Raw genomic sequence first — 18988 nt, forward strand, 5'->3', positions numbered from 1 at the left:
AAAAATACACAATTGTTTGGTAGTACTACATACACAATATGAAAGAGCAATTAAGGAGATAGAAAATTACATAAAATTTAAATACTTTTATTTACTTTAAACGTTTCTTAAAAAAGAATATAAAGAGACAGAAGAAAAATTTTGGTTGACGTTAATATGGTAAACAGATCCAGAACTGTTCAAACTATTCCTTGTAAAATGGAAAGAAAACTTTAACAGTAAGCGAAATTCAATAAACTGTTAGTTCATAATTCGAATTTTCCGCGCTTGCGACGCAAGCCAGTCCTGACGTTTCATGTAAATCATGAAACACAAGTCTGACACCTAGTGGCGCGAACAGTCTGGATCAGATCAAGTGACAAGCTGGCGCCACGCGTACCGTCTGTTTCGGTAGATATAGTTAGATTCCGTTCGCGATCCATAGATTGATCAACGACGTATATGTACGCAATTATTAATTAATTGTATCTATAGAATACGAAAACCAATTGGTTTGCAAACATTTGTCGATCATACGTTGCGAACGGTTACGTAATAATACCGTTACGCTGTGTCAAGAGAGATCAACCAGCGGGAAATTCAAATGGAGGTACACATTGAAAATAACGTTAATAGTAAATCTTCGTGATTGGATACGCGTCGAGGGAGACTAAATCGACCTCTGTCAGTTCACTGGTCGCGATAACGTTCCAGTTATAAATCGGGACTTACAAGAAGCGAACGATATTTCGACGATCGTAATTTGGTGATCGATTTTGTTCCTGAATAAAGTTCACAGTGATAAGGGAGGTAAAGCAATCGAGGGTATAAACAAGCTGTAATTAATTCGCGAATGATGCAGATTATGCACAGAACTATTTTGACTGCGTCGGGGATCGCGTCGAGGTCCCCCTTGGATTCGTCGAGACTTAGTTCGATAGTCCTTCAAAGAATGACCTCCAGCGACCAGGGGCTTGATAGGACGGTAGTGCCCAAAGAGGATGTAATAAGGTTCGTTCGTGAATGCTTGTGCAAAGTTGGTGTTACGACCGAGGACAGCCAGACCGTCGGACATCACCTGATGACCGCCGATTATAGTGGTCACTTTAGCCACGGAATGAACAGACTACGAATGTATGTAGAGGATATCGAGTGCAAGGTTACCGACGTCGCCGCGAAACCGCAGGTCCTCACTGACTTTCAGGTACGGTCCTAACTACCGTCGATGGGACTCACAAAGAGATATCTCCGAGTGTGTACCTAATTTTTTAATCAAATTTTTTTCATATCTAAAGAAGGGCATGTAGAATAATCCCTGAAAGTAGGAAGAAGCAACTCGTTTTCGAGAAATATATTTTTAAATATAGCTAAATTTCAATTGACGAGTGTAGACCGTATAAGTATGAGAGATATCATATAAGAAGCGTGGCACAGTGGGTAAGGTGCCAGGTTGCGAAGTCAATCTTTTGCGATGGACGCGGTTCGATCCCGGTAGGAGTGACTTATTTCTTTTTTACGTTTTCTTCTGTTTGTATCATGTTTTGTTATGCAAACTATCTTTTTATATATTAAGATTATGTTTATAAAATATCGTACAATTTTTATGTTTTTTGTACAATTACAAAAATATCGCAATGGAAAAGAAGTCAGGATGTGAAAAGAGTATCTACAAGCTTTTATAAAAATTTACGTCATTATAGTCTGTAAATAACGATTTAATTATTTCAAACAAAATTGTGTACAGCCATTACACAAACTCCCTCGGAATGAGATATGCACGTAACTTATGTAAATATTTACAAGCAATCAAAACGTATTTTCAGTCTAACACTCACTCATGCATACACTTAACCAAGTAACATATTACATTATTTACAGCGTAATTATAATATGTTCTTAACGAAATGTCATATACATATACAGTATATAAAATAGTATATTGGTGTATTTCAACATTAGATTAGAGACATTAAAACTTAAGGCTATTATATGCATATACTGTAGATATGACACTTCGTAAAGAACATATTGTAATTACGCTGTAAATAATGTAAATATGTTAGTTGGTTACGAGTAAACATGAATGAGTGTTAGAATGAAAGAACGTTTTGATTACTTGTAAATATTTATATAAGTTACGTGCACATTTCATTCCGAGGAAGTTTGTGTATTGACTGTATGCAATTTTGTTTGAAATAATTAAATCGTTATTTACAGACTATAATGGCGTAAATTTTTATAAAAGCTTGTAGAAACTGTTTTCACATCATGACTTCTTTTTTAATGTGATAAAAAACATAAAAAATGCATGATATTTTATAAACATAATCTTAATATATAAAAAGGTAGTTTCCATAACAAAACATGATACAAGCAGAAGAAAATGGAAAAAAGAAATAAGTGACTCCTGCCTGGATCGAACCGCGTTCAGCGCAAAATATTAACTTCGCAAACTGACATTTTACTCACTGCGATAAACTGCTTCTATGATACCTCCGACATTTGTGAAGTCGACACTCGTGAATCGAAATTTAGCTATTTATAATTCGATTAAAAAATTCGGTGCACACTTGAAGATGTCTCCTTGAGTCGCTACCTGTTGAGTTCCTTGGAAGTTGGTCCGTTTCTCCGATTCGCATTTCATTTGTCTAGGGTTTCCGAAAAACCGAACTTTATATAAATCGCAGTTTGACAATCATTCGATTTTTCCAAATAGAATGTAAACATAAATCAAACAGTTTTTACGAAATGCTTATGTTTTATGGCCATTTTATACTCATATTTGCGCATAAACTCGTTAAAAAACGAAAGCGATAGCAGGCTGATTTCGAAACGGATCAACAGCACGGGCATTTATCGCTTGGTTACTTAACTTCGTTTCGATAAATACAAGAACTTCTCACTCTTCATAGACTTTGGAATTATTTGAAATACAGAGACTCATTCGAATATACGTTAACCAAACTAGAAAACAACAGATAAAAGTTTCCTAGATGGATCTTACACTTCGTCTTCCGAAAACTAGAGCTGAACAAATAATAATTGTTATAGTAAATTCTGGTTATATAAACAAATTTTTCACAGCTGAATGGAACCACTGTTTTATTAATGAGAGTGACTAGGCATCGGCATATGGCGTCACATGAGTGGGGATTATGTTGTAACACCTTGAAAGAGGTGGTTCGGGAAGTGATTTGAAACAACATTTTCCTTAGTGAAAATGTTGTCCGAGGCTTCGTTACGGAGATATTAACGGAAAACACTGACCAATCAGAGCGCGCGTATACCGTTGGAGCGGCCGCGGTAGCGAAGGCTACGTGCTAGGCGGCTGCGCTCATACGCTACCGCGACCGCTCCACCGGCATACTCGCGCTCTGATCGCTCAGTGTTTTCCGTTAATATCTCCTCAACGAACCCTCGGACAACATTTTCGCTAAGGAAAAAGTTGTTTCAAATCACCTCCCGAACCACCCCTTTCAAGGTGTTACAACATTTTTGGGACACCCTGTATTGGCGCGGTGATACAGGAGTCTCCCTATGGCGCCAGTAGTTAGTATGCTCGCCATGCACGATAGTGAACATATTGAAGTTTGCCCAGCTCTTATTTTCGGAACGATAGAGTAAACTTATTGAAACGAAAACTTTTGTACACTATATTATGAACTTCGATATCATCGGGTGAAGTTCGCTGAATATTGTTACAGGCGATAGCGTTGGTGAACGGTCACAATGGTCTGGGCCACGTGATCGGCAAGTTCAGTATGGAGCTAGCCATTGAAAAGGCGAAGAAGTTTGGTATCGGAATGGTGGCCACTCGTGGCTCGAATCATTACGGGATTTGCGGCTACTACACCATGATGGCAATCGAGCAAGGTCTGATAGGATTTAGTTGCACCAACACTAGTCCGTTAATGGCTCCGACTCGCAGCAAGGCCAAGGGGCTGGGCACCAATCCTCTGTCTCTGGGTATGGGTGGGCTAGACGGTGATCATTTTCATCTGGACATGGCTACGACAGCTGTGGCTCTGGGAAAGATCGAATTGGCTTTGAGAAAGAATGAATCCATACCATCAGGTTGGGCACTTGGAACAGACGGAAAAGTCACCACGGACGCCGAGAACGCGTACAAAGCGTCGCTTCTGATGCCTCTTGGCGGGGAAGAGCGTACTTCCGGCTACAAGGGTTACGGACTGGCCGCGATGGTCGAGATACTCTGTGGGATTTTATCAGGAAGCGATTTCGGGCCTAATATCAGAGATTGGACGGTCAAGGAAAAGCCTGCAGATCTTGGACAGTGCTTCATGGCCATTAATCCAGAAGCTTTCTGTTACGGATCAAAAGACAGGCTGTCGAAGTTGTTACGACAGTTGAGAGAACTGCCTCCTGCTGGAGACAAGCCTGTGCTGGTCGCTGGGGATCCGGAGAGAGCTGCTAAACAACGTGTGGATCAAGAGGGCGGAATCACGTATCATCCTAATCAGTTGAAGGATTCCAAGGAGTTGGCGGAAAAGTTAGGCATCGAGCCAATGAAACTGCTTTCTAAGAAAATGATCCACTAATGTTACGAGAGACTAGGCTATCTATTGAAGACTTAAGCTGCTGAGTTAGTTATCTTGGAACTGACTTTTGAACGTTTGTTATAATCATAACTAGGTAACATTTCGAGACAGAGTATTTTGATTCTTCGCTACTCAAGATTTTTTTTTCTACAGCTATATCACCAGTTTCACTACGTTTTTTAAGAACAAATAAAATAATAAAGTAACATTACACATACTCACATTGAAAAAAATTGTATTATTGCGATTTTCTACCTTTTAGAAATATAATACTTGAATCTTAAACTATATAATACTGCTTTGTATGGTATTTTACAATGCACTAACAGTAAGATAAATTTTGTTTTTTTGGGGAAAAATTTCATAATAATAAGTTGTCTCTCTGAGCGCCAACGTAGAAAGAGCCAAACAGTAGAGGAGAGAGAAAGAGAGGTCCAAAGACACAGCGAAGAACCGAAACGTATCGGAGAGACAATATGTATTTCACTCTCGCTCGCTAAGAGCGAATTATGTATCTAGCTTCTTTCAGAAATAGCAGAAAGCGCTACCCCGTTTTCATCGGCTAGCCGTGTCCCTATGGGTATTACCATTTCTATGCAGAAAAATCTGTTGCAATACCGACCGGCCAAATCGGAGAGGTCAGGTGGCGTGTTTTCCTCCTTAAGGGTGCGCAGGAGCCAAAGCAAAACTTCGAGTTGACTTCAGCGACATTTGCGGAAAAAGTAGGAAACTCCGGACAGGTACAGAGAGGGCGATACAACAATTGCAGGAGAGACGAGGACAGGGCGATTAGGCTAGCATGATTTTTTTCCAGGATATTGAAGCAAAGAAGCAATATTTTCTAATAATTCTGGTTTTAATATATTCATTACACTTTGGCGGATGCGACTCCAAAGCCTGATTTTGCAATTTCGGCCTTAAAACATCATAAACAATAAAATGAGGATAGCAAACGTACTTTTATTGTTTAGAAAGTTTTAAGGCCGAAATTACAAAATCAGGCCTTGGAGTCGCACCCGCCAAAATGTAACGAATATATTAAAACCAGAATTATTAGAAAATATTGCTTCTTTGCTTCAATATCCTGGAAAAAAAATTATGCTAGGCTAATCGCCCTGTCCTCGTCTCTCCTGCAATTGTTGTATCGCCCTCTCTGTCCTTGTCCCGGAGTTTCCTACTTTTTCCGCCACTGTCGCTGAAGTCAACTCTGAGTTTGGCTCTAGCTCCTGCGCACCCTTAATGGGGTATGTCTTCTTCAATAAAGACATTTTTTGAAAATATCTCGGGATCTAATAATTTTTTTGCCATGGTAGGCTAATCATTTTTTACGTAGAATGAACAAAAGAATCGATCTGTGTAAAAAAAAATATGCATTTCTATTTAAAGAAATGATGCAATTGTTAATTACACATGCACTGCTGCATCTAAAAAAAAAATTTAAAGGCTTACAGATGTAGTGCTCTTCGAACCATTTATCTTTCTCCTTTGGCATTTTTGTGTAAATGCAATAATAACGGAATTATGACTTGAAACAGTTGCGTGGACCACCCTGTATACATTCGTTCACACACGGGCTCCGCTAGGTTACTTAAAGTTTAATATACAGTCAGTGTAAGAAGTATTCGTACAGCAACCCATTCAAAATAAATGGTTCCTGTACGAAGCAGGATCGAATCGTAATTTATAAATTCGAGCTGTCGGCTACGTGAGATTTATAACCTTGTGGCGGAATTCTAATTCCGCGAGAGACAACGTGCTTCGAACCTTTTCCATACTTGTACGTATGGCTATTATTAATTCTTTGCACTCGGAGCCATGAGAATTTACAAAAAAGAATGACGTCTCTCTATCATTTGCTCAGTTGATACGTTCTCAATTTTGTATGAGGAATCGTATGAGATTTTGTTAGTCTTAAGTTCGGGCCTTCCTTTCATACTGGCTTGCTATAATGTTCAACTTACTCCTTCGAGGTTGACACTGATCTTATTAAGTGCTCTTAATCTATTCTTTAGTTGTACGGCAATGTCACGTTCATTTGATCCGAGAGTTTTGCCTTTCGAAGAGCTTTATTATTTCGGCACTTTCCGCATACTGGTTTCTTATATTTCTAATTACTCCAATCAAGCATTAGTATTTGTCAATATTGCGTAAGACATATGTATAAATGTCCAAAATTTTTATTTAGGAAAGGAATAACATAATATCATTATACAGTACGTGAGTTTATATTACTTACCGATAATATTTCAATATTTTCGTAAACGATAGGTGTCGTAATGTAACACTTTGAATTTACAAAATTAATTAAATGCTTTAAGCAATAATTCGATTGCTACTGACTAGATCTAAAGTTCACGATCATTTAATTAAGTACGTCAGCACTGCCACGTACGTCGAGTAATGTAATTCAATATACGCACAATTATTTTCATTTGATTTTTTAAAAAAACATGAAACTTTGAACAATGTGCGTCTACGTCAATGTATCCTGTAGGGTCATTTCACAAGAAATAGAACACTTTTTGTAGAACACTCTCAGATTTTTACGGGATATGTTAGATTTTTAGTGATATTTGCAGGTATATCCAAAAATTATTCAAAAATTTATTAAATTATCGGTTTTACAACTGTTCATAATTTTGTGCTATCTTTTTTTTTTCAAAAAATTATAACTATTGAAATAGACAACAGATGAAAATGCCCTTTCGCAAGCTTAGAATGAAAACATTAAAGTGTCAAATTTTGTTAACTATTTTTGTCTAAAACTACTTTAAACTATTTCTTTATTTTTATGGCATGCTAACTTTTAAGAATTTGAAATAAATAGGAATAAAGCCGAATTTATCCTCTGTATGGAGGAACTGTCAATAAAATGAACATTTTGAAATTAATTGTCATTCGACGAATTGGAATCTCTCCATCTTTTTTAAAGTCTCTCCATATAGAAGATAAATGGGTCTGTATTCTTATTCTTTGCTTCAATTTGTATATAGCGAACAACTATTAAAGTATTATAAGAAGTATTACAACTATTTAAAAGTATTATAAGAACATTTGCACATTTGCTTCCCATAACAATGTTTACATGTCAGTGAGAAGCTCGCGTGTTCGTTTTGCTGATTTAATGGAAACGATGCTCGCGATGACATAAGAACGTTGCGGTCCGATCGCGGGTGGATGATGACGACGACGACGACAGGGACGCCCTTGGATTTACTCGTGGGATCACGATTGCGCTTATTACTGATCGAGAACCGCGATTATGGGTGGTAGCCTTCGGTGTGAGCAACAAACGAGAGGTTTGCATAATCGAGACACGAGAGGCGATCGATGGCTCCCAACAGGAACTGTTCGCTTCATCGATTTTATCTGCTAAACGATAACGTGATGTGGAAACATTATCACTGGTGTGACGCGTAAGTGTGATCAAGAAAATCCAACAACGTGGTTTCAACGCACGAGTCATAGCACCTTCTTTACCCTTTAGAGCAGGCCTGGCCAACTCAAATAGTTTCACGAGCCACTTCGCTGACGCGTAACGATACAGCGGCCCGCACTTTAGGTAAACATATAAGTTAAAAAATAACATTAACATTAGGTTAAAAAATATAATACATATACAAAATACCGCTCGGCGGTATTGTTCCACTCTCCTCTATTACTAAGAGCAAAAATGTGTGGATTGCCTATTTATTCATGTATTACATAACTGTATTCAAATTATAAATGAACGTTACTGGTGTTGCCTATTGAAACCGATTCATTCAGTAACATTTGGCGTTCGTAGATATCAGATATAGAACTGGAGTTCGTAATCGCACTTGCGCATTATAGCAATGACACATGCAAATTTTCATTTGTTTAATATTTTTTGTACATATACAATGAGAAACAATAGTTGCAAAAGAAATTCAAAATCACCCAGTGGACCGCGTGTTGGCCAGGACTGCTTTAAAGTTCTATGTCGAGTGTCATTCGATATCACGTTTCGAATGTATTAACAGTTATTCTAGGAATATTTCCTACTTCTTAGTGTCATACATATAAACTTTATCGTATTGTAAGTCTTTAGATTGTAGAATTATATTTATTTCGTAACGTTTCAGCACGCGCCTGATTCGTACAGTGGTTTCCGCAAGACTTCTTCTCCAATCACCACGTGCGGTAACATGGGTCGGGTCACGTGACTCCCGAATTCTCGAGAATCTTACAGTATATTGATATGGTTTCAAACCAACAGGAAATAAGATAAGATCAGGCATTTTCATGTATTTCAAAATTGAAATGGCTTTTGAAAGAAAGCACACGCTGGATTTTAAATCATCCTTAATTGTCTATGAACAACACTTAACACTTAGCCGACCACACGCGCCACAGAGAACTGTTCGGTTTCCACCGCGCTCGGAAAAGCCAAACTGCGCTGTCCATCACGCATTTTTCGGAAGTAGCACGGACGAAAATTCACTATTTGAACTCAAAAAAGTCCGAAAACTAGTCATGTGAGCAATTATATTTCACGGCAACAATTTCGTTTAACGATTTCACATATTATTTATTGAAAACATAAAATTAAAAGTTTATAAGAATTATTTTTTAATGGTTTTTCAAAAAGTATAGGTAACAAAATCAGGAAATTAAGGACATTAAAGATGAGTAAGGATAAATAAAACGACTCAAACATGGAATAGAAAAACAGTAATATATTCTAATATTGACGAGTAATAATTGACGAGTCAGATTTTATGACTGGTAGACGTTGAGGGCTAACGGTTTTCAAGGGTCCCGAAATCCCGAACCTAAAGAACCGTAATAACAGGCAATAAAGAGCCTATAGAATTAGTTGATTTTCTTATATGTTGTCCTTCACAGCAGCAGTTCGTCAACAATTGCGAAAAACTCCAAGGTCGAGGTAGTTAATAATGACAGAAAACGAGAAATGCGTTGCTAAAGTCAAAATGGGAAATCTTCTCGATCGATCGGGCACCGACTTACTTCAAAATGGGGAGATCTCCCCGATCGGTCGGCTAAGTGTTAACATGTTAACTCTTTGCAATCGAATCCTGTGATATTGCTGTCATGAACATATAAACGTGATTTATGTAGCGAAACTAACACTGCTTATCTTACTGTTAGTAGTCGTATCAGTATAACACGAAAGTATGTACCATTTTTTCAAACATATTTTGAAGAGAAAAGAGTTTCTTTTTTAAGGAATGTTACAGATAAATACGAATGTTTCTATGTTGCAGAAAAATACGAATGTTTCATAAATTCAATAAGCTAGCAGCTTTTTAGATTATGTGGAAGCTAAGTTCACAAAGTATTTGATTCCAAATAAACAGATTTCTTTTGACAAATCTGTCGTAAAATTCAATAGAAGAATTACATTATGTGATTTACAATCCCAAAAACCAACGAAATGAGGATTTCATATCATCGTATTAGCAATTTCTAATACATCATTGAAGAGAAAATTATAGACAAATGTATATAAAATATCAAATACCATTGTAACAAATAAGTTATACATTTCTTTAAAAAACTCGTTTAAGTAAAATATGATCGTTTTGTAGGTAATAATTTACTGATTGCACAGTATGAAAAATAGTTCCTATTAATACAACTACCATACATTCGGAAAATACGATCGCAAAGAGTTAAGTGTCACTTTGGTCCTACCGATCGCCGATAAACTTTTTTATTTATGTTATACAAATCTAAAAGCTAAAAAATTGACAACTTTGTTTATTACGTTCATCTGAGGATCATACTTTGTTAAACACTATACATGTAAACAATAAAAACGTTGATAATGAAAATTTATAATGGTCAAATCCAAAAAACTACCAACCACATATTACTTGTAACATCTCTAAATGAAACTTCTGTTTTTGTTTAGATTGCTTTAATTAATTACATCAATTTTGTGTTAAAGTATTATATTCATTTTTGCTACTTTTAATTCAACAAAGACTGACGTCGTTTATCATTATACATATATCTTAAGCCGAATACGAGCTATGCATCGATTCAGACAGCAAAAGTGTTCACATAATGAAATAATAAAAAATTTAACCACGCAAGTTGTAACACATTATAACGCATTGGAAAGCAAACCTTATCTTTGTTGAGAATTTTTCAATCAATTACATTAAAGAAGTGTATAAACATATTCTTTTATATTACATGAATTGTAAAGCGTACCTATAAGTTAACCGGTAAAAATACTAACAGTAAACCGATTTTACGATTATGTAAAAGAGGATACATTGATTAATAGATATACGTTTTTCACTTTCAACTCTGTTCCGTTGTTTTATTATAAAAAATTATACATGTACAGTAATAGGCACGGGGTTGCGCGGCACGTATGTGTATTTCTTTACGTATACCTTTCCCCTCGGCTGCCGATCCGTCCTCCACCACAACTGTGCTCGCGCGTTTTGCTGTTTTTAGTCATCTTTACAACGGTTTTTCTCATACATAGTTCAAAACATTTTATTAAATGTATCGGTCCGAGCGTGGTCAGCCAGGGAAAGTTGCTATTCGACACGCTCGGTCCACAATTTCCACGGACGGTAGTTTACTTAAGAAATTTGAGCGCCAGTGCCAAGTGCACGCGTCCGTTACTCTAGCCCTTCCGGCTGCTCGAGAGGACAGCGCGAGGCACAGGGGAGGTCGGAAGGAAAGGAAGGAAGAAATAAACTTTGATGAAACTTTGAAGACAAGGGTGGGGCGCGAAAGGGGGTCCCTACCTAAATCGCGGTCACTCTCACTACCATACACGCGCGACCACCTCCGCAGCGTCTCCGGCGAAAAGGAAGCGAGGACCTTCTGGGGTCGAGGTGCTCTCGTGACGGGCAGAAAAGTCTGTCCCTTCACATGTAATAAACTGCACTCTTATAAAATTGAAAAATTCGAATCGCGTTTGTGACAATTCTAATTATCCAACAGTATCTGCTTTTTGCATACATATATCTCTAAATTAAGCGAAAGTTTAATATCCGTCACCAGAGACCAATATTGTCTGGTACAGCAGTAACTGCTAAAACTGCTTTTGAAGAAGAAGAATGTCTATTGTATTACGCGCCTCTTTCTCGAGATCAACCTGTAGTACCCCCACTTCCCGCCGATATCGCCACAAACTTCAAAGCTAAAAATAAAAAAAGGGGCGGGCATCGCCTCCCATGTCTGCGCGCCCGTCATGCCTCATTCTTTCGCTTTGTGCCGATTAGCCACGTTGTTAATGAGAGAATTTCTCTTTTATATCTGTGTAAATGTTTCGGAAAAGGCATAAAGGAGATTTTTCCGTTGTGGAAAACCAAAATAAGGATCTCGAGAGACGTCTCGAGAAGTTGGAAAAGGAAAATAGAAAGCTGAGGAGGAAAAAGAAGAGGAAGAGCCATCGTCGCAGGAATAGTTTTCTTTTTTCTTATTTATGGCTCTAACCTAAATGTAAAAAAAAAGAGGGAGAAGAAAAAGAAGAATGCGTCGATTGGTTCGATACCTCGCAATTTTTTGACAACAGGCTCTAACCTGTAAAATGTCAAGTTTGTTCACTTGTAGGCACTAACCTACGTGTCAAACCTTTTTTCCTCACTTTTATGGATTCTCGTGAGATGAATTTTTTTCTTTGATTCCGAAGAATTTTGCGAGTTTTTTCATCAGGCTCTAACCTGTTATGAAAGTTACTTATATTTTGAATATGAGAAATATGAAACAATGTTTAGGACTAACCTATTATTGTCGGTCTGGATTTCCAGATCGTGACCGTTCCAGATATCCTAGAGCGAGATCTTTTAGTTCGGATCGGTGTGTTTCTTCAGTTCTTCCAGATAGGAGTGAATAAGAAGATAACCCGGCAGATGACCGGGTATCACTTGTTATAAAAGAAGCAGCCGCAATCTTTCCAGAAACGTCGCTACCAGAGACCCGATCGCGACCGGAATCGAGATCGGGAACACTTGAGGAGACGTTAGAGGTTGATCTTAGCCTTATAGCCGGTAGACTCGATCTATTTCAAGGTAAATGGCAAAATATAACCATTGACGAAGAAGTTTTGTCTTGGTTGAGGGGTTATAAGATCCTTTTTTACTCGAAAATTAAGCAGATCGTGCCTCCGAGTTTTCGGAATTTCACAATTAACGAAAGATTTAAAATCAGTCAATTAATTGACGAATTAATAGTTAAAGGTGCAGTTCAGACGTGTCAGTTGAGTGAGGGACAATTGTCTCGAGTTATTTTCTAGTTCCTAAACCGGATGGATCCAGTAAGTTTGTTCTAAACTTGAAGGCTCTGAATCAGTTCGTTGAAACCACTCATTTTAAACTCGAAAATGGTCGAACGGCCAAGTTATTAAGTCCCGATTCTTTCTTGACAACTCTTGATCTTAAGGACGCCTATTATACAATTCCGATCCATGTATCTCATAGGAAGTATTTGAGATTTATTTTCGATAAGTAGTATTATGAGTTCACGTGTTTGCCTTTTGGCTTGTCAACTGCGCGTTGCGTGTTTACTAAAATCTTAAAACCCGTAGTAGCTTACTTACGCCAGTCGGGTTTAATTTCGGTCATTTACATTGATGAGATTCTTTTAATAGGAAACTCATTTGAGCAATGCTCAATTAATGTAACGAAATCTAGTTTGTTTCTCGAATCTTTAGGTTTTGTCATTAATAAAAAGAAAAGCTAGATGACACCGAAGAAAACTTGTCAATTTCTCGGTTTTGTCTATAATTCCGTTAAGATGACAGTTGAATTACCGACGGAAAAGAAACTTCGGCTCAGAAGCAAAATCAGAAAGATCAGAGTAAACCAAGAATATAAGATTAGAGATTTCGCTAAACTTGTGGGCACTTTAGTTTCGTACTGTCCAGCGGTAAAGTACGATATGGTTTATACCAAGGCATGCGAGAGGGCCAAATATCTCGCACTTCGTGAGAATAATGATGATTACGAGGGTCTTAAAGCTATCACTCGAGATATTATAGATGAACTTGAGTGGTGGAAGGCGACTGGTTCGGTGTCTCCTAACCCAATTAGAAATTCGTTGTTCGATTTTGAATTATTTACAGACACCTCGCTCTTAGGCTGGGGAGCTTTCTGCAAAAGTACAAACGAGAGAACGCACGGTCACTGGTCGTCGCAAGAGAAAGCTCGACATATAAATTTTTTGGAGTTGTCTGCAGCATTCTTTGATTTAAAATCTTTTGCAGATCATTTATACGATAAACAGATTTTGCTCCGAGTTGATAATACGACCGCGAATTCTTACATAAACAGAATGGGCGGCGTTCAGTTCGAGAATTTGAATAGATTGTCTAAAGACTTATGGAAGCCTTTTTTCTTTTACGCCTTTCCACCATTCTCGATCATTCTGCGAGTCTTGCAAAAAATTAAGAATGAGAGATCAAAGGGTATTTTTGTGGTACCTGAGTGGCCTTCTCAACCGTGGTTCCCTATTTTTCAGTCCCTGTTAATCTCAAAACCGATAAAGTTTTACCCTGGTTCCAGGAGTCTTGTCCGGATGAGCTTCGAGATGAAGGAGGTTCCAAAAGATTCAATGAAAATATTGTTGGCATCGTTCAGCGACTCATCATGGAGACAATATGATTCCGCTTTGAAGAAATGCTGGTCTTTTTGCCAAACGAGAAAAATCTGCCCGTACTCAAATTCTGTTCCAGATGTTTTAACTTTTCTGACAGAAGCATTTGAAAAGGGAGGTTCTCAAGGCACATTGATGTCCTTTAGATCCGCTATTTCGTTGCTTGTAGGGCCAGAGCTAGCTCAGGATTTTAGGTTAAAAAGATTTTTCAAGGCGATGAGTAGATTGAGGTTGTCGAGGCCTAAGTATAGTTCAACTTGGGATCCGAAGATGGTTTTAGATTATTTAATTACGTTGCTGCCAAATGAGAAAATGAACTTGAGAGACTTGTTAAAACTTATCATCTTGCTCGCTCTTACTACGGGTCATCGAATGCAAACTTTTTCGCTAATAAAATTAGAAAATATTCAGCGTAAAAGTAATGCATTAGAAATAAAGATTCCTGCACATATAAAAACATCGAGCAAAAACAGAAATCAACCCGTATTGGTGCTCCCTTTTTATTCAACAAACGTCAAAGTTTGTGTTGCTTCGGCTCTGACGTGTTACATCGCGAGGACTGTGAGTATTCGGAGATCAGAAAGTTCGCTGTTCGTATCGTTTAAAACACCGTTTGGGGCTGGTCGGAGCTCAATCTCTTAGTCGTTGGATCAAAGAAGTTCTGGATAAAGTAATGCTTATAAAGGCTCTTTGTTACTTTACTTTCGTTTTATCGCCGTAACAAGCGTTGAACATCTACAGGTTGATCTCGAGAAAGAGGCGCGTAATACAATTATATGATTAAACGAACTTACCTAAGTGAAGTTCTATCATAATTGTATGAAGCGTCTCTTTCGAGATGATCAACCCTACTCTATAAATCCCTAAGTCAATCTTTCGTCATTGTCACTCATATAGTTGTTACGACGTAGCTTTGAAATAATGAGGCATGACGGGCGCGCAGACATGGGAGGCGATGCCCGCCCCTTTTTTTATTTTTAGCTTTGAAGTTTGTGGCGATATCGGCGGGAAGTAGGGGTACTACAGGTTGATCTCAAGAAAGAGGCGCTTCATACAATTATGATAGAACTTCACTTAGGTAAGTTCGTTTAATCATATAATTATATGCTCTTATTATTTTTAACTAATCGAGAGTTCCATATTTTTCAAATAATCTTTTTAAAAACTGCATGTTATACTTTAAATGTATATGTCTCGAAACTATATTTCACGTAACTACAACCTTGATAGCTTAAGACCCGATGAACCAAATTGAGTGTAAAATAAATAAGTACAAAATACACCTCTTTTTAATCGACTTCAAAAAAGGAGGAGGTTACTTAATTCGACACTTATAATTTTAAGTTTAATCTTGGTCAGTTTGATACCTTTACAATATGATCTTATTTTGATACTTGGGACATAACAAATTAGAGTGAAAATATGCAATTCTCACTTACATGCCCGCCATTTTGTTAAACATAAATTTGCATTGTTCATGATGGTTCACACCAAAGCAACACATGTATATTAAACATTTATTTCGTTTTCCTATTTTAAATAAACACAACTACAGAACCGATGGTTGGGAGGCTCGAGTGTACATTTGATAGAATATTGTTAAATAATAAATAGTGTAAACATTATATATTGTAAATTCCATAAAAATTTATATACAGAAAATCTAAATAAATATATGGTCTAAGTTGCACATTACATACATGGGCAAATCCACAGAACGTTTAGTTTGCAATTTCGCGCCTTCATTATTTTAACTACCATATGGACGCCCTTAGTGGAAGGTATGACAAAAAAAAAAGTTTTCCACGGCTTTTGTAAAATTTGTAAGCTACCTGAGAAGCCAGGAAGTGGTTAAAAAATTTAAAAAAAATTTTAAATATTTAAAGATAGCTATAGGAGTGCCGTCAAATATTTTTAACCAACTTGGAAAAGGCGAAGGTTACTCAATTCGACATGTATAATTTTTTCTGTTTGTTCACCGATTACGCCGAGATGGCTTGACCAATCGGAATGAAACCTCTTGTATCTTGTAGAGCATGTCTCACTGTAGGTCCCATTATCAAGACATTTTGAAATTTGTCATTTTGTACCCGTTTTTCTGCAAAAAAAAGAACGAAAAATTTTGTACTGCTTCTTACTCCGAGACGAATGGACCAATGATTGAAACTCCTTGTATCTGGTAGGACGTCGCTGGCACTTGATCACATAAAAAAACATTTAGCCTTGTTTTGTTTTTTACCACTTTATATCACTTTTTATTGCAAAAAGAGTACTATTTCATGTATGTTCGGCCTGAAATCGATGAAACCCCTTACATTTTGCTGCCGGACAGGTTTTCGCGATGATCACATTTGCAAAAATTTATGAATGTTGTTATTGTTTATAACTATTGTTATTGCAAAAATCCTATTATATGATGTAACTCGGCGAGGAAATTACTGATCGAGATGGAGTTTTCCACATTTAATGACAGTTGATTTCATGATGTTCGGATTTCCCCCTATTTATGGACTTCTTAAATGTTTATAGCTATTGTTGTTGTAAAATTCCTATTTTTTTATGTAACTCTGCAAGAAATTAACCGATCGAGATAGAATTTTTCACATACATATAATGTCAAACGATTTAATGATATACCCATTCGGAAAAATTTTTGAATTTCTTAGTGTTTATAACAATTGTTGCTCCAAAGTTTCTATTCTCTGGTGTAGCTCGACAAGGAATTTACCAAACGCGATCAATCCTTTCACATTTAGTTGCATATGTATTCCTGATTGAGAGCTCATTCAAAAGAGGAAGTTCCAACGAAGGTCATCGTTTGAGTCACAAAATCCTTTTAGTAACCTAAAAATACTTCCATACTGCGGGTGTATTTTGCTCGACTTTTGTTCGACTTTGGACGCTCATATTATTAAATATCTGCTGTATTGAACCTTTCTCTTTCGAATGACCCCTCATCCAGCCCCAAATACTCTCATATAAAGACGAAAAACGAAAAATCCCGAACCCCTTTTTAGGCCTATTTTTTCCGGTAATGTCACCTCGCTGCATTACCCGCGTCTACCCCTTTAAGTTTAAGGTTTTCATCTTGAACACTTGCTGTAGCGGTAAATCCCAAAATAATAAAATCAATAAAATATTTGGAAAGTGTCACGAAATAATTTATTTTTCATTATAGTTGGCCTATATAACTTTAAATTACCTGTAATTATAGATCATTGTATTCGTTTTGAAACCCTCTATGACATTGTATACAGAAACTACACCATTCTAGTTAAAAAATCAGACTGATCTTCATACGTTCTCTACGTTTTCATCAATAAAATAGTTATTGACACAATGTTAGCACAATAGTTGTTACGCGCTTCTCGAAACCAAGAAGTTCTTGTTTGACACTTATTTTTTCAATTGTTAAAAACAAACGAATTATTTAGGTGGTCTGTTTTAATTGCTTCACTCAGTATATACTTACATATTAAGCAATGATCGTTTCGTTATCTAACTCAAACTAAACCCAATCGTTTATAGCTGAAGGAAATTTAAATATTAAGTAGTAAAAAATTGTTTTTAAAATTCAGTATCAAAAATAAGGAAAAAGTAAATCGAACATCTTTAGTTCAACCACTATTAATAATAAGTAAAGATTACTAACAATAACAGAAGTTTGAGTGGTTTAATGTCCTTACAGACATCATGAAAAACATATCGATGACCTTGCAATAAGGTGACCTAAAAAGCTTATAACTGTTTTAATCAGTTTTCCATACTTTCGATAACTACGGAAATAATTTAGATGATTAATTCACGTGGGACACTCTATACAGTATGCCTCTTCCACTGTTTGCTTCGTTTGAAATACTGTTTAAGGGGATATTCTAGTGTGGCACGCAATTTTTTACCTTAATTTTGGGATTTATTTGATCGAAAAGTATAGTAATCGTTTTTTAATCAAACTGTTTAATGGCGTACATAATTTAAGCTGATCTTTTCCGAAACCAAAAACACAAGTTGTTTCTTAATTACTTAGTATCCGTTTAACTATAGCCGGAACTAAGATAAGTGAACAGCAGTCAATCAATATAAAAATGACAGCAATTTGAAATTTAATCATCAAGTTTTTCATATTTTTTTAAGCTATCGGACGGTTTAAAAAATATAAAGACTGAAAATGTTGATATACTCCTAATAAATATTAAATATGCATGTAAAATCTCGAGCCAATCAGTCAAGTAGTTTTTGAGGTATCGTGGGCATTGTATTAGAAAACGTAGTTTCGAGAAAAACATGTTCAAATTTATACATATACAGGATGGAGCATTTAAATGGAAACATCCAAATATCTCCGTTTTATTTTTGTTTTTATGAAAAAAATCTATAGGACTAAGTTACACTATTTCAAAGCTCGTATATAACGATCAAACTATTACATGCCATTTTTTTCTCAAAGTGATTTTTAAAAGACATATTAATGTCATTGGCGTTTTTTAAAATGGGACTGAATATTTTTATTATTGAAATCTTATAGATGTTGAAAAGGCAAATTCAAACATATATAACATATTGACTTTCAGACGACCTTGTGATAAAGTTTTCTTATAAAAACAATGATATTTGTATTTAAAATATTTACGTTGCTTTTAATGATACGAAGATATGTCAAAGTAGAAAATATTTGCAATCACAACCATTGCCATTTCTTCCTCTTCTTTCACACGTTCAATAGTATAAGTCATTTCTGTTCCTATTTTTGTTGAATATATAACCGTCTATACAAATTTTTATCTTTCGATTGCTGGATAATATAATTTCTGCAATAACAGAGTTATTACGTTCTGCAGAATTTG

General features: G+C 36.4%; 2 protein-coding genes across 2 annotated transcripts in view; both read left to right on the forward strand.

The window, feature by feature from the left end:
• LOC128878188 (chloride channel protein 2-like) overlaps positions 1-18988 on the forward strand; it is a 184028-nt gene that overhangs the window by 47253 nt on the left and 117787 nt on the right. The gene's annotated exons all lie outside the window — the stretch shown is intronic.
• LOC128878187 (uncharacterized oxidoreductase YjmC) lies at positions 327-4755 on the forward strand. Its single transcript, XM_054126190.1, has 2 exons — positions 327-1183; positions 3684-4755. The coding sequence occupies exons 1-2, from the start codon at positions 833-835 to the stop codon at positions 4536-4538; spliced, it is 1206 nt and encodes a 401-aa protein (XP_053982165.1). The 5' UTR covers positions 327-832; the 3' UTR covers positions 4539-4755.

Source organism: Hylaeus volcanicus, chromosome 6 (assembly GCF_026283585.1).
Source record: "Hylaeus volcanicus isolate JK05 chromosome 6, UHH_iyHylVolc1.0_haploid, whole genome shotgun sequence".
Classification (NCBI taxonomy): Eukaryota; Metazoa; Arthropoda; class Insecta; order Hymenoptera; family Colletidae; genus Hylaeus; species Hylaeus volcanicus.

Coding starts and splice junctions, on each gene's coding strand:
- LOC128878187 (XM_054126190.1), top strand. CDS start 833: ATGATGCAGATTATGCACAGAACTATTTTGACTGCGTCGGGGATCGCG. Junction 1,184..3,683: donor AGGTCCTCACTGACTTTCAG/GTACGGTCCTAA, acceptor ATATTGTTACAG/GCGATAGCGTTGGTGAACGG.